This window comes from Chenopodium album, chromosome 14 (genome assembly GCF_948465745.1).
Source record: "Chenopodium album chromosome 14, dcCheAlbu1.1, whole genome shotgun sequence".
In the NCBI taxonomy this organism is placed as follows: Eukaryota; Viridiplantae; Streptophyta; class Magnoliopsida; order Caryophyllales; family Amaranthaceae; genus Chenopodium; species Chenopodium album.
The window spans coordinates 38,368,117-38,388,598 of record NC_137847.1 but is presented as its reverse complement, the minus strand read 5'-3'; the positions used below and the strand labels follow the sequence as shown (position 1 = coordinate 38,388,598).

General features: G+C 35.6%; 2 protein-coding genes across 2 annotated transcripts; one reads left to right on the top strand and one right to left on the bottom strand.

Moving 5' to 3' along the window:
• The first annotated feature begins 2,403 nt into the window (after positions 1-2,403).
• LOC145579214 (uncharacterized protein ycf23-like) lies at positions 2,404-4,678 on the top strand. The gene is made up of 9 exons (XM_081636462.1): positions 2,404-2,689; positions 2,942-3,007; positions 3,114-3,188; positions 3,275-3,337; positions 3,468-3,527; positions 3,650-3,739; positions 3,849-3,956; positions 4,059-4,181; positions 4,295-4,678. Exons 1-9 carry the CDS (start codon positions 2,486-2,488, stop codon positions 4,427-4,429), a joined length of 924 nt encoding a protein of 307 aa, XP_081492588.1. The 5' UTR covers positions 2,404-2,485; the 3' UTR covers positions 4,430-4,678.
• Positions 4,679-5,845: 1,167 nt separating this feature from the next.
• Positions 5,846-17,036, bottom strand: LOC145578025 (uncharacterized). Its single transcript, XM_081635432.1, has 7 exons — positions 16,958-17,036; positions 16,432-16,556; positions 10,553-10,728; positions 8,339-8,396; positions 8,195-8,239; positions 6,384-6,464; positions 5,846-6,279 (listed from the first exon to the last, which is right to left on the bottom strand). The coding sequence occupies exons 1-7, from the start codon at positions 17,034-17,036 to the stop codon at positions 6,223-6,225; spliced, it is 621 nt and encodes a 206-aa protein (XP_081491558.1). The 3' UTR covers positions 5,846-6,222.
• Positions 17,037-20,482: the final 3,446 nt, after the last annotated feature.

Below are 20,482 nucleotides of genomic sequence, written 5' to 3'. Positions count from 1 at the left end.
AAGTAACTAGTAAGGGTAATACTATATATTACCCTTTCCCCCCTAATTTGTTTCCAATCCGTTACCTATACTAATTTGATACAAAACGCCCCCTAAAACTTAATGCATGCATAACAATGTTCACCTTTATACACTGTATTTAGGAAAATCATATACATAATAGGTTATGAATGAGCTATAGTTTGATGTTTACTGATAAATACATGTTACCTATTTCTTATAAATGAGATTATCAATTCACAAATATCAATTTACACCAATTTTGTATTGTTTAACATTAATTATGCCATTCTTTGTTGTTGTCTTATTTTTAAAAATCTTTATATATATTCCACAACAAAATAAAATACATTAATCCAAAGTACATAAGAAAATATATTATGTGTGACATCGTTTAATCTGCCTCGTAGTGCAGTTTCACAATATGACCTTAAATAAACGAGTTATAATAACATGTATTTAAAATATTTTTTTTCATTTATATGCGCATTGAAAATTATGAATAATGTTAATAGAAATAAACATAGGGAGTGAAGACAATGTGCCCTTCGGCATAATAGATTAATAGTTGGTTAAAATACTTACGGAGCTAATTGTTCAATGAGATCAATTTATCCAAATGCCTAGTTGGCGACCACTTTTGATGCGTGAGAATATTATTTAGTTAGTCTCATCACAACTTATGTAATCTTAATTCAACCTATTGAGTCACATCTAAAGCACAAATTGATCAATTAAACGGATTAGGCGAAAGGCCAAATACTTTGTTCAATAATATCATGAGCAAAGCATTGGACGTTGGGCTTAGATGTGCCAAGTAAAAGCCCAATGTCAAAATACGAGTCGAGACGTATGGCTTGATGACACACACAGTCACGAACGATGGCTTATAGCCTCGCATCATAGGCTAGATGTCAAGGTAAGGCCTTTGAGAGCAACTCCAATGGTTGTATCTAGGAACTTGCTTTCAATATTAAATAATCTCTAGCTACTAACTTTATCATTTGAGTTTAAAAATGCAATCAGCTTGGTCAACCAAATTAGCTTTGTCAGGCTGATTGCTTGATAAAAAAAACTTGCTAAAATAAAACAAATTAGAATAATAAAATGAAATTTATCAACATAAATTAAGGAGGTGTGGTCCATTTAAACAATAAGTTATTAGCTAGCCATTGGAGCTAAAATGATAATTAGCTTAAAAGCTTATGTGGCATGGCAAAGCTAATTTGACCATAGCAATGCCACAGACCTTGTGTCATAGTGTACACCAACATTCCACGATAGCAGCCGCACAATCACGATGCGAGTCGACATTTGGCAAGGCCCAGCAGTGTTGTTGCGCACACATGAGTGGAATGCATGACTAAGACTAGCTAAGACTATTAACACTATTGCTTTAAATGGTCTCGTGTGTGGTTTAAAAAATGGTATCGTGTACTGGTTGACTTTATTAAATGACAAATTTCAGACGTTGACTTGCATGTGTCGATTGGTGCTCGTACCAAAAATATTGTTTACTCCAATTTTTAATAAAGGAAAAAAAAGGGGGGAAGAAGTAAATAGATGAGAAGTTGCTTAAATCCTACTAAGGGTCCTTCCTTTGCCTACAAAATAGGATACCAACACCCCCTTACTATTCTTCAATTAGTTATTAGTATTAATAAGGGTCTTATTCCTTTGCCTACTTGAACAATAAATAAATCATACCCTTATTTTATTATTACCCACCTTACTAATTCTCCTATAAGTTTAAGTTTTGTTATGCAATGTTGGTAGGTTTAATATTTTATTTATCCAACTAAGAATTGATGGGAGGATCATAGAGTATAAGATGAAGAGAGCATGTGAATTTGGGAAGGAGGTAGAGTGAAGCAAGAAAAAAGTTATCCAAAGATAAAAATTGAACTTATACTTTAACTGAAAATTTGTTGTATTGGAAATTAATGGAGAATTAGAAGAAGGGTGGAAATCGAATTTATAAAGGTCACGTGACTAGAACGGGTGGGTCAATGCTAAGCTAGAATGTATGGTAAGATTGTTTTCGCAAAATTAATTTTTGTTTAAAGTATTTAGTTGCTAGGATCTTTGAGAAGGTAATTTCTTGCAAACAGTGTTATTTATATAATCCAATTCTGCTACTTGCAATTAGATGGGTCAAAACCAACCTCGATCGGACCCGATCTGAAACGAATCCAAAAAACATTCGATTTAGATTTTGACTCGCATGAATATAATAATTTAGTATAACTCAACTTTAAATATTAACTTGATCTGACCCAATCCGACCTCACCAAATCCAATCCGATCATCCAAATTGACACATCTAAGCGCAATGTTCCAGGCAAAAGATCAACACAAGCTAAGATATTACTATTACAAGTGGAGAAGTTTTGAGGTATAGAAAACAGCCAAAAACATATTTCTTATCTCTTAGACCTCTTCTATCTTCACCCCTTCTCTTTCCACTAAACTGAAACCAAAGAAGATGGCAATGTCTCTTCAAATGGGTCTTTCTTCTCCTTCTCAACACCACCTCCTTTTGAAACCTACTCACAGTAATCCTCTTTACACTACTCGTAAGTCTAAACCTCAAATCTCTTTTACTCGTACTTGTACTACTACTACAGCACTTCTCTCATCTACCAAAGAAGCTGTTTTGAAGGATTTTCACCACAATAGAGCTCTTAAGGTATATTCTCTCTGTCTCGAATTAATTGTCATGTATGCAGAGTGCTATAATGAAATACTGCTGTATTCTCATACTAGGAAATTTAGTCATCTTTTTTACAATAGTAATGGTTTTTGATTGAATGTTGTTATATAGCTATTCTATTATGGGAGGTTCGAATAATGTGACAACTAATTTCTAACAAAACAAGCATTTGTGACAAAACTATCAAATTAATACACTTTTTTTTTCTTTTTTTTTTTTTTTTCGTAGATTATCTCTGGTTTGCAGAATTTGGACAGGAACAATGTAGCTTCTGTTGTGACTGCAGCAGATAAGGTAATAAAATAAACACTAATCATAATCGTCTCCATTAGCCAAGTTAAGTGAGCATATGCAGTGAATTAGCTTGTTTCTTAGGTTTGATACTAATATACACATGCAGGGAGGAGCAACTCATATTGATATTGCCTGCAATCCCGAGTTGGTGAAACTTGCTGTCAGCTTAACATCCCTTCCGGTAATCAATCGCCTACTAACGGAATAATTGTCAAAAACCTCAGTTCTTGAAGCTCTTATTAACAATTAGTAGCTACATCTTCGCAGGTTTGTGTTTCTTCTGTAGATCCCTCAGCATTCCTAGCTGCTGTTGAAGCCGGTGCAACAATGGTCTGTTATCTTTGCAAAATCTCCAAGCCATTTCTTTCCATTACACAAACAAAAGCAAAAAATTGCAAATACAACTGTTTAACCTCCCAAGGGGAAGCACTGAACAAACAATGCTTGATGGCTGTTGCAGGTAGAACTCGGAAATTACGACTCATTTTATGAGATGGGCAGGATTTTCTCTCCTGAAGAGGTACTGTCAATAATGTTCTGAATCGGAAATCATCAACAGAATTTTGATATTTCTGTCTAACTTCCTTCTTCATTTTAATTTCGAAACTTTTGTTGCGACTGTAATCACATTTTATCATGCAGATTTTGAAGTTGACAAAGGAAACTAAACAAATCCTCCCAAATGTGACCTTATCAGTCACTGTGCCGCACACACTAAGCCTCCCTGAGCAGGTAAATAAATGAAACTATTTTGTGTGTTAATGAGAAATATAGCCTTTATTTCAATCGTCTTACTTTAATTATGTCCGTTGCTTCTGCTGTTGATGATCGATCATAACAGGCCAGGCTAGCAGAACTCCTGCAGCTCGAAGGTGCTGATGTTATCCAGACAGAAGGGGGGAAATGTTCAACACCCTCAAAACCTGGGGTTTTGGGTTTGATTGAGAAGGTAGAATCTCATCATTATAAACTTTAGTGCAGCAAAATGAACACCAAAAGGCATGTATCATGAAAACTAAATTGCTGGTGGCCTAAACTGTCATAATTTCAGGCAACACCCACGTTAGCAGCTGCATATTCAATATCCCGAGCAGTTACAATTCCTGTCATGTGTTCTTCTGGCTTAAGCGCTGTTACTGTTCCAATGGCCATAACAGCAGGGGCTGCTGGTGTCGTAAGTCAACCTTACTCCATTTTGTCAGAAATCTTCACTCTTTTGACAGTGTTCTTGAGATTAGGGAGAAATTTTCTGACATTATTAATTATTTGTTTCTCTTAAAAAAACAGGGTGTTGGCTCTGCTGTTAACAAGCTTAATGATGTGGTGGCAATGATCGCTGAAGTTCGAAGTCTTGCTGATGCACTGGCCTCATCTCAGAAGCAAGCGAATCTGGAGCAAGAGAAAACTTTGAAGTGGCTGTGATTAGCATTGCCTAGTATATCATCATTGAGAGACAAAGTTTCAGGTTTTGGATTAGCCTAGCAAAATTAGTCATTACTATTAGGAGCAACTGCGTAAGGAATGAGACAGCAACTTCATACACATATCAAGGTTACCAGATTATAATATAGAGTATGGATATCAATCTTTAGTGATAAAATTGTTCTCTGACTAGGATGTTGGGAAAAGTTGTCAATTTTCTTTTAATAATAGTGTTGGTTTAATGTCAAATCTCCGCAACTCTTGTTATTGAGCTGAATGATAGGGGAAAGTGGAAATGACTTGTTTATCATAAAAAAGGGTCTCTTATGGTAGAATCATATTTGTACATATATAATCAGCACGAAGAACCAAATAATATGACAACTAATTTGGGTCTCCAGGCAAAGAGAGCATCGCATTATAATTAAGATAGTATTTGCATGACCCAGGTTCTTTATCCTCATATGGAGTACAAGAGATTCGTTATAGGCGTCTGGTAAATACAAAGTAACTTTTAGCAAGCTTTTTCATTAGCCGTCGGCTTTTTAACATCATTAAACAACCAAAATAAATACCTCCTCTTATTTTTAAAACTTGCAACACACCTTTTAGACACGATTTTTTAGAAAGTGATTAGGTAAGGTAAACGGACAAATTAAGTTATAAAACTTAAACCATAGCAGCTTATCACTTCTTTCTTATTGGTGGTAAAATTTTGTCAATTAATTTGTTCGTTTACCTAATCTAATATCTTTCTTAAAATACGTGTCAAAGTGATGTGTTGCAAATAAATGCTAACGGAGGAAATATTTCGCAATGGGCTATTTGGTTGGCTAAAAAGTGGACTTTTTGCCGATACGAAAAGTTAGTCTAGCTGGCTTTTTGGGGTATGCTTCTTGTTTTACATCCTCAAAATTACTCTTTTATTCTTGCTTTTCACTAATCAACAACTAACATACGATTAATTTTTTAAAAGTAATTAATCATATTCCTTTTTGTTTCTCATTAGCCTTTTGTACAGTAAAGGCCCTATCACTAAATAATACTGCTGTCAGAAATCCTAATACATAATTGTAACAAAACAAAACAAGCCTAAAAACAGAGATGCTACATTCGACAGTAGAATCCAAAACTCTCCTTGCCCATAATTAAATACCAAAACATCATAATATGAAATTTATGGATAAATCATTCCTACTTTATCTTAACATGTAATTTTAATGCATATCACTTTGTATGTTAAGTATGGAGTATAAAATAGGAACAAAAAATTGCAGGAATTGATAAGAATCTACCACAAAGTCATATATGGCACATAATTCTCGAATGAAGTAGCATCTTTGAAGACATTCAAGACAAATATGTTAGACCCATAATGGCCAGAACCCCAAATTTGGCACACTGATCTTCAAGACATAAAAGAAGCAAATCCTTGATAAGAATTCAGACTCTATGCCTTCAGAACAAGATCAAATATTCGAATCTTGATCATCAAAACCATAAAACATGGTTCAAGACATGAATTAGCAAGGAAATATTGGTCACCCAATGAATTTTTCACTCATTAATGACATGTCCTTACTACATAACCACACCATTGGTTCTGATTAATACGAAATAATAATCTGCACAAAAATCATATACATATCTAACAGACAGAGCTTCACTAACCGCTTACAAGTCAATGTACATTTTTTCTTCCTAGCTTACCAACCTCACCTGACATTCTGACATAATTGGCACCAATTTACTGCTCCTGCGCATATCATCTGACTTTTCACTTCTACAATTTGTTATTCAAGATCGAACTCTAATTCTGAATTCTCAGATTCTGCACCCTCGCCACTCTCCTGTAAGAAAATACAATGCTATATTATGGCACAACGAAATCCAAATTTACATAAACTTGAAAGTAAGGACAGACACAGGAATGGCTGTATAAGAGAAAGTATACCTTTCTTCTGATGTATTCTGCCATTGCCTTGTCAAACTTAGCTCGTTTTTCAGTTGCTATATCATAGTACTTCACTTTTTCCTGATTAAACCAAATAAACAACACAATTGTCATGCATTTATGGCAAAGAAGCAAGGACAGATCACAGTAAGGAGTACCTGAAAAGCAATAATTCAATCACCAATTTCATCCTATCATCAGCAACTCATTTAAGAAATATATTATCTACGTCCCTAAATAAAGACCCCATATCTCTAAAAAGTAAACTCATCTCATATAAAGACCAATTTCTCATTTTGGGTTACCTATTTTTTTTTTTTTTTCTCTTAACAATCAGAATCCCTCTATCACTTCCCCTAAGAACGATACAACTATTCCCACTACATTATTTCATATACAGCTTTGTAGTACTCGTCGAAAACCTGTGCTTTGGAGAGATAGGGTCTTTAAAAAGGAACAAAGGGGGTATAGTTTTAAAATTTTGACCAATAACTGCCAATACATACCAAACATATATGACATTTGCTTCATTTCACCCTCTCCTCAGACCCTTGTGGGCTGAGTTGGGGGGTCGAGACAGTAGAAGTTTCTACATTGGTGAAGTGTAAGAGCCAGAACAGAACAGAAGTCAATCCAAAGTTTATGTTTTCTGACTCACTCTCTACATACAACTCGATATCCCGAACTTCTAGTAACAGTGAAAAAACAAATTCTCTACGCATCGCCTTGAGATGACCAAAGAAGGCATAAATTGAAACTTTTTTTTCCAATTCACTACTTAGCTCTGTTTAGGCATCAGTTCTGTAAGATCTTATTGGCCCTATTTCCGATTTGACATAGGCTAAAAGCATCGCACATGGAAGCTGACAAAATAAAGATGCCAGCCAGAAATACATATTGCAAGAATCTGTGACAACGTCAAACTTGAGGAAGTGACCCTCTGCAACATTTGTTTAACGATATAGATCCTGCATTGGGTGACTTATGGAAACATTAATGTGTTACTTTATTAACCCTAAGGTCCCTAACCAACTGTAGCAGGAAACTTATGATTGAAAAGTGATAGTAAAAGTATATACTACGTAATATCGACAAAAAAGCAATGATCATAGCATTGCAAATGCAGGGAAAAAGATATGCATACACATTACACACCAACAGTAGGAAATTGCAGGACATGGAAATAGCCTTTTCATGTTATTTTCCAGAAGAGATTGAAATTTCCTCCCTTTTCACTTTTTTAGCACCTTACAAACAGAAATATCACAGAACAAAATATTCCAAGAGATCAAATTAGAAATGAAGACATTGGAATATGACGATTTCACAAATATATGAAAATATTTTTAAATCAAATGGAAAGATGGACATCAGTCAATGTGGTAAGTCGTCACCCTTGAATAAACCTCACCAGACCCTAACTTAAGCGATAACTCACCAACAATAATAATCTTCAAGCTCATTCAGTAAACTGCATCGTACTTAAGTCATCTTTTACTTTTAACTTATTCTCTCCGTCTCATTTTAATTGCTACAGTTAAACGGTGGTGCTGTCAATGGCTTCTTTGTTTGTCAGAAATGAGCTACATGCACTAGACACTCTAAATTATGCCTTAGGTGAACCATCACCCCAAACAATCACTGAGTTACACTTTTTCTATAAAAAAAAAAAAAAATTAAGTCATATATATTTCACATTACACCAATAAGCTGTAAAAACAAACTTTTTTATAGGAATACAACATACAAATCGAAGTAGTAATTTAAAATGCAGTACAAAAATTTTTGCTGAAGATTCAAACTTGCATTACCTCATAAGTCATAATCTTCCATTTCTCTCCACAAGCTTTTCCAATCTGTTGTCAGAAGCATTTCAATGTGACTCAAATTCACAAGTAAAAGCATTTAAAACTGAAAACACAAAACAGAAAATATGAAATATATCAGTTACATACATCACGCATAGATTTAACCTCTGGATTCTCATCCTGATATCCTCTTCTGAAGTCTTCCCTTGAGAGATAGAGTACCAAAGTAAGTAAAGACTAAAGAGTTTCAAATAAATTTAGCACTTTTCCAAAACACATAACTAATCAAATTAAAAAGGCATCAGATATGATAGTCAGGTAAATAATCTCTGCATAAGTGAATGATAGTGTCAGAGACATCCACATGACCAAGCCATCATATTCACTCTATAAACCTATAATTCCCCTAACCCGATAACATTGTTCTTAATAATAATACCGCGAACACTATAATTTAATCATCAATTTTCACAGCTAACAACTTGTTATAGCTTACAATAACACAACCAACATCTACTACCTCAGATCCACAACTAACGGGTATCCCTACAGGCTATAGCTACATGTTGCCGAATAGGGTCTAACTTTGACATTTTGAGCAATGATTCTTCTGACTTATCTGGTGTAAGCCATAACATAAGGGCAAACCATTTTCATGCACTTTCATATGCTCAAAAATATAAGAGATGTTGATTAAAGTAAAATTAGAGTTTGTTAGTATCTGTTGTTCGAAGGTGCTGGCAAATGTAGCAGTAGTATAGGCAGGCACTAGTAGGTTTTTTCTATTTGCTAACTAATACATTAAACTTTCTGCTTTAACTAATGCGAGTTTTACGATCCACAGTAGGCTAGTCATTTGCAATAAGAATTTCAAGCTTCTTTTGAATTCGTTTTTTCTTTCACTCGCCTAATTCTGTGTTTCTACGCTTAATTTTGTCACTTATTGTTAATTGTATATCTTAGTTAATAAAGGTTTTGTATTAGTTATTGCTTTTTTTTCGTTACCTAGTGGGTGCACACAATGTATTATTTGCTTTACTTAAATGACATGTTGAAAAATCAAGGGCAGGTATCATATCAGTATAGGCTCTCCCTACATACCAATAAGAACATCACTGTTATGGGCGAAATTCTCACGACACAAAGTAAAGGCCTAAGTGTTGTCCTATGACCAAGACGGCCGTATGTTAGACGAGTCTTGGTGTTCAAGGGTAAATAAGATGGGGAATGCCAAGGAAACTAATGTCCATTTCCAAGCAATAGCTAATGTCAATGACGCACCTTAGTGACGACGCACCTTAGTGACGGACGTCAATACTTGACGCCCGGCAACTACAGCGAAGTCTAACGACCTCCAGTGGCCTCCGACGTCCTTCGGTCATACGACGTCAGAAGATGACACTGACGCTGACGCCCGACGTCCAACCATGACGCGTCTCGCAGTGCGACGCCAGAAAGCTGCGGAACAAGTCAATGTTGTTACTAGTGGATCCTATAATCAAGGAGAGAATTTCTGGCAGCCTTTAACCACTCAATGAAGTTGTTACAATGGATATGGAGCCTAACCAAGTCCACATTCATCAAGGGACCAAGTCTTGAAGTCAACAAACAACCTCCTAAAATCAAAGAAGTCATCCTTATCTTCCTCAACCGAATTTCTACCACAAAAAGGCCTATAAAAGGGGAGCAACGACCAGCCATTAAGGCAGATCATACACACCATATTCCAAGCATAAAACACCACATAAGAATACACTACAAGATACATCATCAAAAGCTACATTACGAGGCAAATATTATTTTAGACAAACAAATATTATTACTCAACCATAGCGACAGTAGAACTATTAAATTTTCAATTTTCTACTTACACTCTATGTTATTCGCACTCTTCATTTCACCTCACGTACCCCTGTCGGATCCTCGGACATATGGGTATGACACTGGGACATTTCACTTTTAGTTCAATATCATAGAAATTTTTTCACAAAATAGCCGAGTTGGATGCTTGGACACGTACCCGTGCAGACATGGGAACCCGAGTCCAAGTAACGTAGCTTACACTACCAAATTTATCATTAACACGTTACGTTACTTACCATCTAAAATACAATAATTAGCACATTGGAGTTCACAAACAAACAACATAGGCATAATAAAATTCCTTAGTTAATTACCAAATTTCATATAAATGTCAATTTTTCCATTGTTTGGCCTAATTTCACTCACAAACCTTCATACCAATAAACTCATACACAACTTAAAATCACCCCAAAATGATTTATACAGAGTTAAAACACATATAATAAACACAAGTAGAAATGAAAAGAAATTAACAGAGAAAAAAGGATAGGAATTTACAACAAGAAGAAAAATGCAGTAGGTGGCTTCTTGGGTTTATTGGGATCAATTTTTTTCTTCTTTAAAGACGATTTTGACCTCTTTGATGAACTGGGTCTTTCTTCTTTCTCACCTTCCTCTTCATCCCTCGATTTTCTCAAGGAATTTTGTGATAATTTTATCCTGAATGTAATTTTCTAAAATAACAAAAAAAAAAATAGAAAACCAATTAACATGAAGTATAATAATTGCTTAATGGAGTATTGTTAAGCAGCTGAGATTGAGGGGACCATTAAGTGAAGGAGAAATACCTTTTAGGCGTTGTATTAGTTGTTTCACCATTGATTGAATTTGAAGTAGTAGATTTTGAAGCTCTCTTTGCCATTTTTTTCCCTTCGCTTCAATTTTACGAGGGTAATGCTTATGCAAGGTATGAGAACTGAGCAAATTCATACCCGTTTTTTTTTTTAATTTAACATGGGTATCATCGTATTGTTTAGTGCATCCAAGTGCACAATAGAGGTGGGCAACGTGCCATGCTAGGTCGTTGGAGATCGTGCCTCGTCGTATTTGGTGGTGGCTCGTGTTGTACCGTGTCGTACCTCCATCTTGACGTGGAGTGTCGTGTCGGGCCGCCATTACACACCCCAGCCCACGGCGCAGTGCATGGCGTGTCGTGTCGTGTCGGGCAACATGCCGCCCATAATATTTTTAATTATTTTTTTAAATTGTTTTTCAAACTTCTAAAATAGATATACTATTTAAATAATTTTATCAATTTATGTTTATGTTTTTTTTAATTATTATATTATCCTTAGGAAAATTTGTCTAGAAGGGACATATATGTTCATTATTTTGTCTTGAAAGACCTTATATGTTTAAAGTGGTCTAAAAGGACCTTATAAGTTGATTTTGTTGTTTGGGGGGACCTTTGAGGCCGAAATCCAACAATAATTGACTTTTCTCCGACGTTGACCTCTCATGTGACCTTACAAAATGACCCCCTTTTCTGTTTTTTTTTTTTCTCTCCATGACTTCCCTCAAATTCCCTTATTTTGATTTTTGTCATTTGGGGATTAAAAGAGAGAGGAGGAGGAATTGGAGAAAAATCGTGGAAAAAAAGAAAATGAGGTTAATTTTTAAGGTCACGTGAGATGTCAACGTAGGAGAAAAAAGTCAATTATTGCCGGATTCCGTCCTCAAGGCCCCCCGGGAAACAACAAAATAAACTTATAAGGTTCTTTTAGACCACTTTAAATATATAAAGTCATTCCAAACAAAATAGTGAACATATTTGTCCCTTCCAGACAAATTTTCTTTATTCTTAATTTTTATTATAGTTCTTTATTATTAATTATGTTATTTTATGGCCGTGTCGGGCCGTGCCTGGCGTGTCGTGCTGGCAAGACAAACTACCGTGCCGCCCGTGAGTTCGTGCTGGATTCTTGAAACCGTGTTCACGGCACGGCCCACTCCTCAGTTTTTATAAAATAACCAAGAAAAGAGGGGTAGAAATCAACTAACAACAATTTCAAATCAACAAAATAAGATAAACCTATCTCAACAATCACCAAGATATATGAAATAGGGGTTCTTAATCGAAGCTAACACAAAGTAAAGCTAGGATTAAGGTGCAACCACAAAGATTACAAAGTAGCAATCACAAAAAAAGCAATTAATCACAAAGATATGGGTAGAGAGAGAAAATCTCGTTGTTTTCAAAATTAAGCAAAAGTTCATCCATAAAGAAATCTTAGCCCTATTTAAAGGTTTTACAAACAAACCCTAAAGTTCTTAAATCACAACCCTTGGATTATAAATGAAAGCCTAAGAGATTAAAACCTAGCAAAAAGAAAAGAAGTTGTTCGTTAGAAACTGGACCTTGGGAGCGCCCGCTCTAAAGGGTAGGAGCGGGCGCTCCTCACTACTGAACTTCAAGTGATGCCCATAGGAGCGGGCGCTCCATTGTAAGGAGCTATTAGGGGAGTGGGCGCTCCTCGCAACTACCTGGAAGCAACTTCAAACATTTATAACTTCTTCATTTCTTGCTCAAATTTGGCATGTGCCCTGTTGTTGGAAAGTTCTTGGACTCTACTTTCACTTTCAACTTGAATCAGCTGAAAATTCTTTGTAACAAAGGAGATTTGGCTGAATGAAGTAGTTGTATCATACATCGATAAGTTTTTTTCTTGGCTAACACATGGAATCCTTGGATCTTTATTCTAAGAAAAAACAAAACTTAGTCAAATTTGATGATAGTCAACCCCCGGACTTCATTTGCTTGTTACAAATAGAGCAGTATTTGTATCGGTCAAATTTTCGTCTGTTACAAATAGCAGTTATTTATAACGGGCAAAGTTTCGCCCGTTACAAATAGTAGTTATTTGTATTGGCCCTAAATATTGCTCGTTACGAATAACCTTTTGTAACAAATTTAATTATGCCCGTTACAAATGAGGCGTTACAAATGAAGATTTTTCCACTAGTGCCAAGAGGTGACCACCAAGGAGTTTAGCACGGCTACGTGTCATAACACGTAGCACGTCTTCAACTTCCTCCACCATGTTCCATGCACCCCCATCAAACACCTCCTCTTCAAAAGGAATTGCCCTTAATTCCTAGAGGTGACATAAAACTCAAACCAAACCTTTCAATAATGACAAACAATAAATCCTACTTGACTTTACAAAAACAACATTCAACCAATGTATCTACCCAGATCAAATACAAAGATGACGAACTCAAGCAACATGAGAAGTAGAATAAGTTGAATCATTATGTTGAACAAGAAGGGAAAATTATCACCATTCACATTATTGATTCTTTTACCTAAGAAACCACAACAAGAGCAATAAGACAACCATGGAGGTTGACCAACACTTGATGACCCAAAGAATAGTGTAGAATCACATTGAAAAACATCATTGAAAGAAAATCCAACACCAAATGTGGAACCAATGCAAGATGTACGTCCAAACAACACACCATAGAACAAAGAAATCCTTTCAAATTGTTGTCTAGCAACACTTTTACCAACATGAAAATATGGTAAACAAGAATCAAACACAAGACATTCATAAGAGTCGGAAGTTATTGAACAATCACCATGCTCATTCAAAGAAGTTTTCACAATATCCAACTTAAACTCTTCGTTCAATTCATGATCAATGGAGTAATCATCACAACTCTCAATAACGTAAGTGTCAAAAACTTCACTAGAAGAAGATAAGAGAGGAGTAGGATTATATACCTCACTTAAGAGATTCTCATGAGCCAAAGACAAAGAATCATCAACATAAAATGTGGACTCCATGTTTACTTCATTCAAGATCATGGGTAATGCCTCTTTGCAATTTGTTGACTCGACATCAAACACTACTTCTTCATCATAGATTGGTGCACCATAGTCTCTTTGGTGATCAATAAGAGAATGTGGTGTAAATACTTCTTCATCAAATATAGGAGCTTCAAATTTGCACATAGCCTCTTCCATCATAGTTGGCAAAGGTTTGTGTGTTTCACCTATTGAAGCAAAAGCTTTTTTGAAGGTAGGATTAGAATTACCACTAACACTACTCATCTTGTCATACTTCTCAAACTTCAAAACCTTTTGCACCACATGATAAAAACTTCCATTGTCATGAACATTAACCTTTTGCCTTAGCTTCCTCTCAAGACAACCAATGTTCCTAGCAATCTTATGTTTCGGGACCTCTTCAATCCCACTCAAAATAGAGAGATAACATTCACAACAACAAGTCATAGACTTATAAGTGTGAATGAATAACTCGGAATGGCAAGACGGCAATGGTTGTGTAGCCGATGATTTACCAGCCCTTTCAAAGCGGGGGTTTTTCAAACTCCCTTGTATAATTCTCCACCAACATAGATCGTTGATTTAGAGCATTAAACCTAAGAGAAACATCATGCAAATAATCTCTAGGAACAAAAGCTCGACTCATGTGTTTCTTCAATTTCTCCCAAGATGTGATTTTGTTTTTCCATCAATCCTCCTACGATTCTTAAAATTCTCATACCGCAAAGATGCATGTTTCTTAAGCTTAATGACGGCCAATTTACAATGTTTTTCATCATTATAGCCTTTGCAATCAAACAATTTCTCCATAATGCTAACCCAATCAAGAAATTCATTAGGATCAAGATTACTTTCAAAATCCGAAAATTCCAACTAGATGTCTGTGTCACGGTTGTTCTCATGGTGCCGTTGTTGGTGGTGTTTCCTTCTCCGGTGAGGAGAGTGCGAACCATCGTCTCCACTTGGACTTCTCCTTCTTCTAGGACTTCTTCTATTCTCCAAGAATTCAAGAAGTCTATCAAACTTAATTCCCGAGGACTATAAAGCAAATGAATAATCATTTTAAAACAATTGACACATTATTGATCTTAGATTCCATAAATAGCTGCTACCAAAACTCTATCACAGTTTGCAAGACAGTGACACTTCAATATGACAGGTGATACACAGTATCCTTACTCCAACAAACATAATCAAAGTTACTAAAACAAGCCAAGCAACTAGATAAGCAATTGCATACTCGGATCACACATGGATAATGTAATTTGAACTAGTGGATCATACATTGACAGTGTAAATTGAACTAGAACTACTATTCGACTATTCGTGTGTTGATTTTGAAAACAATTACAACAACTTCACCAACTTAAGATTTCAATGCGATTAGTGTTTGTGGATCGCTCATGAGTAAAGGGATAGGGAAGGCAAAGGAAAAAAGAGAAATTAAACTCCATCATAATGAAAGCATAAATTTTAGCTGGCAACAAAGAGGTAATGAAAAGGATAGATGATATTCTACTTACTCAATAGAATTAGGCACAAAAAATTAACTAGTGTATTCTAGATTACCATTCATCTAACCCAAAGCAATCTTAATCATGTTTAAACTAAGAAAGAAAGTAAATCACTAGTTGCTCTACACGGCAGAGTACTAAAAAGCCAAATTCAAGTAAAAGTTAAGACTTAAAATACAGAGTGATGGTTTTTTTTTCTTTGCTTCTTTTTATTAAACTACCAAGGTGGTTAGTTTGACGGCGGGTCGAATCTTGGTATCTGACATATACTTTCAGATCAACTCTAGCCATTATCACAATTCTAGTCAATAATCTAACAACTCAAAACTTTCACACAAAATCAAATTCATTAGAAACTCAATTTAGTGAAATCAGAAAAGTTTATACCTTTCTCATTAAATATAACAGAGAAAGATCCAAGATAATCATTCCCACCATTACTAAAATGATTATAATCATTATGATTATTACGATTATCATGATTATGATTATAGATTTATAACTATAATTATGATAATTCAGATTCTGCTTAAACCCATTATAATTTCCCATCCCTGTCCTTCCCATTCCCATCATCGACATCACTGGTAATAAACTTGAACTCCCATTCTCCAAAGACGAATTCGACCCGCCGTCAAACGAACCACCTTGCTTATTAAAAGTTAATATTTCAAATCAAGATGAGGCGCTCCAAAACCACAAAAGTACAAAACCCCTTCATCATCCCGCTCCATGGAACGCTTAATCATCACCTTCATCCTTCTGTTTTAATACTAACCCAAAATTTGAACCCTAGTCCTAACAATTTCAGTCCAAATCCAAATTTTGAACCCTAATCCTTACAAATTCACAGCACCAAGTAGCAAGAAATGAAAACCAAGTAATTGCAATGCAAAAAAGAAATCCCCAAATTCACAAAATCATCGTTTATTTGTATCTAATTTTTTTTTTAAAAAAAAAAAAAAAAAAAAAAAAAAAAAAAAAAAAAGAAAAAAAAAAAACCAAATCCCCAAAATCATAAATTAAAACAAATAAATAACCCTAAACTGAAAATAAAACAGAGAACTTACAATTGAGGTGTTGATGGTGCGACTTCGACTTAAGGTAGAGGAGGTAGTGGTTGCGCGGCGTCGACGAGGAAAGACAAAGAAAGGGAGGGGTGTCGACTGGATGGAATGAATAAAATGAGGAAAGACTATAAATTAAGATAAAATGACTGGATGATCACTTTGTTTGATAAAGGGTGTTTTTTTATTCAATCCATCCTGAGCTTATAAGTTTTTTGTAAACATCTTTGGACACCGATTTTTTTTTGTTTTTTTTTTTTTATTATTATTGAGGTTTAGAAAATCTTTATTGGTATTATTCTTCACTACTTAATATCAAAGTGTTACAATCAAGTGTTATTTAATATCAAAGTGTTACGATCAAGTGTTACTTAATAAAAAGTGTTACAATCAAGTGTTACTTAATATTAAATTGTTACAATCAAGTGTTACATAATGTCAAAGTGTTACAATAGTGTTACTTATAACTTAGTTAAGTTATAGCCTTGAAAGTGATACCATGTGGTGTTACCTTAGGTTAGTTTTGTACTAGTGTTCCTTTCTAGAGCATCCAATCTAGAATGCTCATTGTAACTTTCATCATCTTCATAAAAGTACCTATCATCCATATTTGTATATAGAAAGCTTGTATCTTTGAGAGAAAAATTCAAATTTTGTGGGAATAAGGATGAGATTTTTTGAGAGGGGGAAAGAGAAATTCAAAGGGTAGGATCTTTCTAGGCTAATAACCTAGGCTCTTGATACCAAATTGTTATGAAATAACCAAGAAAAGAGAAGTAGACATAAACTAACAACAATTTCAAATCAACAAAACAAGATAAACCTATCTCAACAATCACCAAGATATATGAAATAGGGGTTCTTAATCAAAGCTAACACAAAGTAAAGCTAGGATTAAGGTGTAACCACAAAGATTACAAAGTAGCAATCACAAAGAAAGAAAATAATCACAAAGATTATGGGTATAAAGAGAAAAACTCATTGATTTCAAAATTAAGCAAAAGTTCATCCATATAGAAATCTTAGCCCTATTTAAAGGCTTTACAACAAACCACAAAGTTCTTAAATCACAATCCTTGGATTACAAATGAAAGGCTTAGATTACAAGCTAGCAAAAAGAAGCATAAAAGAAAAGAAGTTGTCCGTTGGAAACAGGGCCTCGGGAGTGGCTGCTCTAAAGGGTAGGAGCGGGCGCTCCTCACTATTGAAACTTCAAGTGACGCCCATAGGAGCGGACACTCTATTGTAAGGAGCAGACACTCCTTATTGGGGGAGTGGGCGCTCCTCGCGACTGCTTGGACAACTCAACTTCAAACGTTTATAATTTCTTCGTTTCTTGCTCAAATTGGGTATGTGACCTGTCGTTGGAAAGCTCTTGGACTCTACTTTCACTTCCAACTTTAATGACCTGAAAATTCTTTGTAGCGAAGGAGATATGGCTGAATGAAGTAGTTGTATCATACATTGATAAGTTTCTTTCACTTGGCTAACACATGGAATCCTTGGAGCTTTATTCTAAGAAAACAGAACTTACTCAAGTTTGATGATAGTCAACTCCGAGAGGTACCAAGGAGTTTAGCACGACTACGTGTCACAACACGTGGCACGTCTTCAACTTCCTCCACCAAGTTCCATTCACCCGCATCATCGGTCACTTGTGACGTCTCTCTCTTCCCCTTCCATGGGCCATGGCCGCCACCGGTAACCCAATAGAGAAAGCTTATAAGCAGCTTCAGAGGAGAAATTGGAGTATGATTTCGGTGGAAATTATAACTCATAACCCTCTTCAATGGAGAAATTAGAGTGCGCTTCTAATGACTCCGTCGTCGAATTCAAAGAAAACTCAAAGAAAAAATATATATAAATAAAGGGGATTGTTAACCCTAAAAGGGTAGGTTGTTTCTCACTTGCTTGTGTACTTTCTTTGGCTTGGGAATAACGAAGGGATTAGGATTTGTGTGTTAGGGGATGAGTAGGTGATTAGTTGTATTTGCTTCAACTACGGCCGCTAATTAAGTGTAAATTCTAAATTTTCATCTGCAGAAGCTAGAAGGATATGATGACATGGTATCCTCTATAATTTCTATCTCTGAAATTTGGAGTAAAATCGATTCAATTCAATGATATTATATTATGGAGACGTGAAAGAGATGATTCTACGTGCATGTATGCAAGCTATAGAGCCTGCATGTGACAAATGTTGAATTCTATAATAATGTCATTCTATGATGTTCATCGACGGTAATATGAATAACGTGCATGTCAAATTAAAGTGGGTGATGCATCAAGTTGTGTATATTATAGTAAGATGTATTATATTGTGTTGTGTTTTACGTGCTGAAATGTAATCACTTTGTTGTAACCTAGTTTCTAATTTAATTGATACACTATTACAAAATTAATGTTATTGATTATAGTTGTTGTTAGCTTAGTGATTGTATATAACTATATCTTATTCAACACTTTAATTTATATACCAGCTAAGCACCACTTAAGTCTCATACATTAATAAATTAAATATTCGATTTTGATGTGCAATGAATGACTACGGTATTTTGCAGAGTAACCATTAATGATTAAAGTTCTTGTAGACACCCATTTGTGTCTCCCCAAAACCAAACCCAGTGATGAATGCCTTTCACGTTGTGTTATTATCGAATTAGGTGAAAGTGGTTTGAAGGTCAAGTGTTGCGGTTTAGTTTTAATTAAATTCTTTTCTCTCTGTTTTTTGAAAATGACTTTGTTTATTTGAAAATAGCCGAACCAGTTTAGTTTGGTCCATAATTAAGGTCCAATAATGGTGTCAATGGATGGGGCTCGAAGAGACCTTTCCAATGATATATTATAAGATCAATTCCGATGAATATTGAGGAAGTTATGGCCATAATACTAAACTGGGCCTGGTTAATTATTTAAATACGGCCCAATGATCTAGAGGAGGGCCCAATATTAATTATTATTCCTAAAATTATTAGGATTAATTATAGTTTCCTAGAAGTTTCTAGAAAGTTCTTTTTAATTCTAATATTATTAGATTTAATAATTAATTATCTTTAATAGATTTTTATTTGGAATAAAATATTGTTTTGTTATCTTAAATATATATTTTATCTTCTGTACGGATTCCGTAGATCAAGTTGATTAAAGATCGGATTCCGCGTGAAGAAAAACGCGCTAATACAGGTTGTCGCCAAACGACAAATCTGTCGCCGCGCGAAAGACCCTGTCGCCGCGCGACAGACCCCGTCGCCTAGCGACAGACATTGTCGCGTCGCGACAGAGTTGATTCCTGGCGACAGCGTGGAGTTTTATTCCTTATCAAATTCTATGATTTTTCTGGACTATTTTCATTATAAATAGCGTCCGAATCCCTATTTTCAGAAATCATTCACAATCATTCAACTCTTTCTCAATTCTCTCTATTCCCTCTCAAGAATTACTTAATTCTTTTCTTTCTCTCTTTTTCTAAACTACCTTTTTACACACAATATTCCGCATTCACAAGACTTAGAGTCTCTTAGCCAAGTTCGAAGTTGCCTTCACCCTAGACGTGTGATATGTCTAGTTTATGTAGTATTTTACCCCCGTCCCTTGGTCATTATTAGTAGTGTTTTTGGCTCTTTAGAGCCACTTTTATTACTAATATGTGTTTTCTAGTGTTTTCGTAGTTTTGGTTGAGTTTTGTAGGGAATTGCACCTTTGGAGTACTTTCCCGGGATTTTATGGAGCAACTACGAGCATTGGAGGAGCACGGCCATCTTTCGTAGCCCAAGATCGGTTAGAGTAATCAAACCGGTGAATAAGGGCTCGACTTGTGTGAAGACGAGGCATTTGGACCGAATGATTAAAGCCCCAAAGAGGATATTTGGTTTGGGCCAAGTTACGAGCCTAAACGAGGAGTCCAAGCGGCCCAAGGGTGTCCGCCAGATGGTCCGCCCGGTGGTCCGCCCGATGGTCCGCCCGATGGCACGCCCGATCGGGCAAAGAAGACTTATATCGCAACAACCCTTCGCCCGATCAAAAAGGCGCGCCCGGTCGGGCGGTGTGGCGCCCG

What these genes read in the sequence shown, in the direction of transcription:
- LOC145579214 (XM_081636462.1), top strand. Translation starts at nt 2,486, where the DNA reads ATGGCAATGTCTCTTCAAATGGGTCTTTCTTCTCCTTCTCAACACCAC. An exon ending in ACCACAATAGAGCTCTTAAG is followed by an intron (nt 2,690 to 2,941) that starts GTATATTCTCTC and finishes TTTTTTTCGTAG; the next exon opens with ATTATCTCTGGTTTGCAGAA. An exon ending in GGATTTTCTCTCCTGAAGAG is followed by an intron (nt 3,528 to 3,649) that starts GTACTGTCAATA and finishes TTTATCATGCAG; the next exon opens with ATTTTGAAGTTGACAAAGGA.
- LOC145578025 (XM_081635432.1), bottom strand. Translation starts at nt 17,036, where the DNA reads ATGGATGATAGGTACTTTTATGAAGATGATGAAAGTTACAATGAGCAT. An exon ending in GCACCATCAACACCTCAATT is followed by an intron (nt 10,729 to 16,431) that starts GTAAGTTCTCTG and finishes TTGTTATTTTAG; the next exon opens with AAAATTACATTCAGGATAAA. An exon ending in CAGAATACATCAGAAGAAAG is followed by an intron (nt 6,280 to 6,383) that starts GTATACTTTCTC and finishes ATTTTCTTACAG; the next exon opens with GAGAGTGGCGAGGGTGCAGA.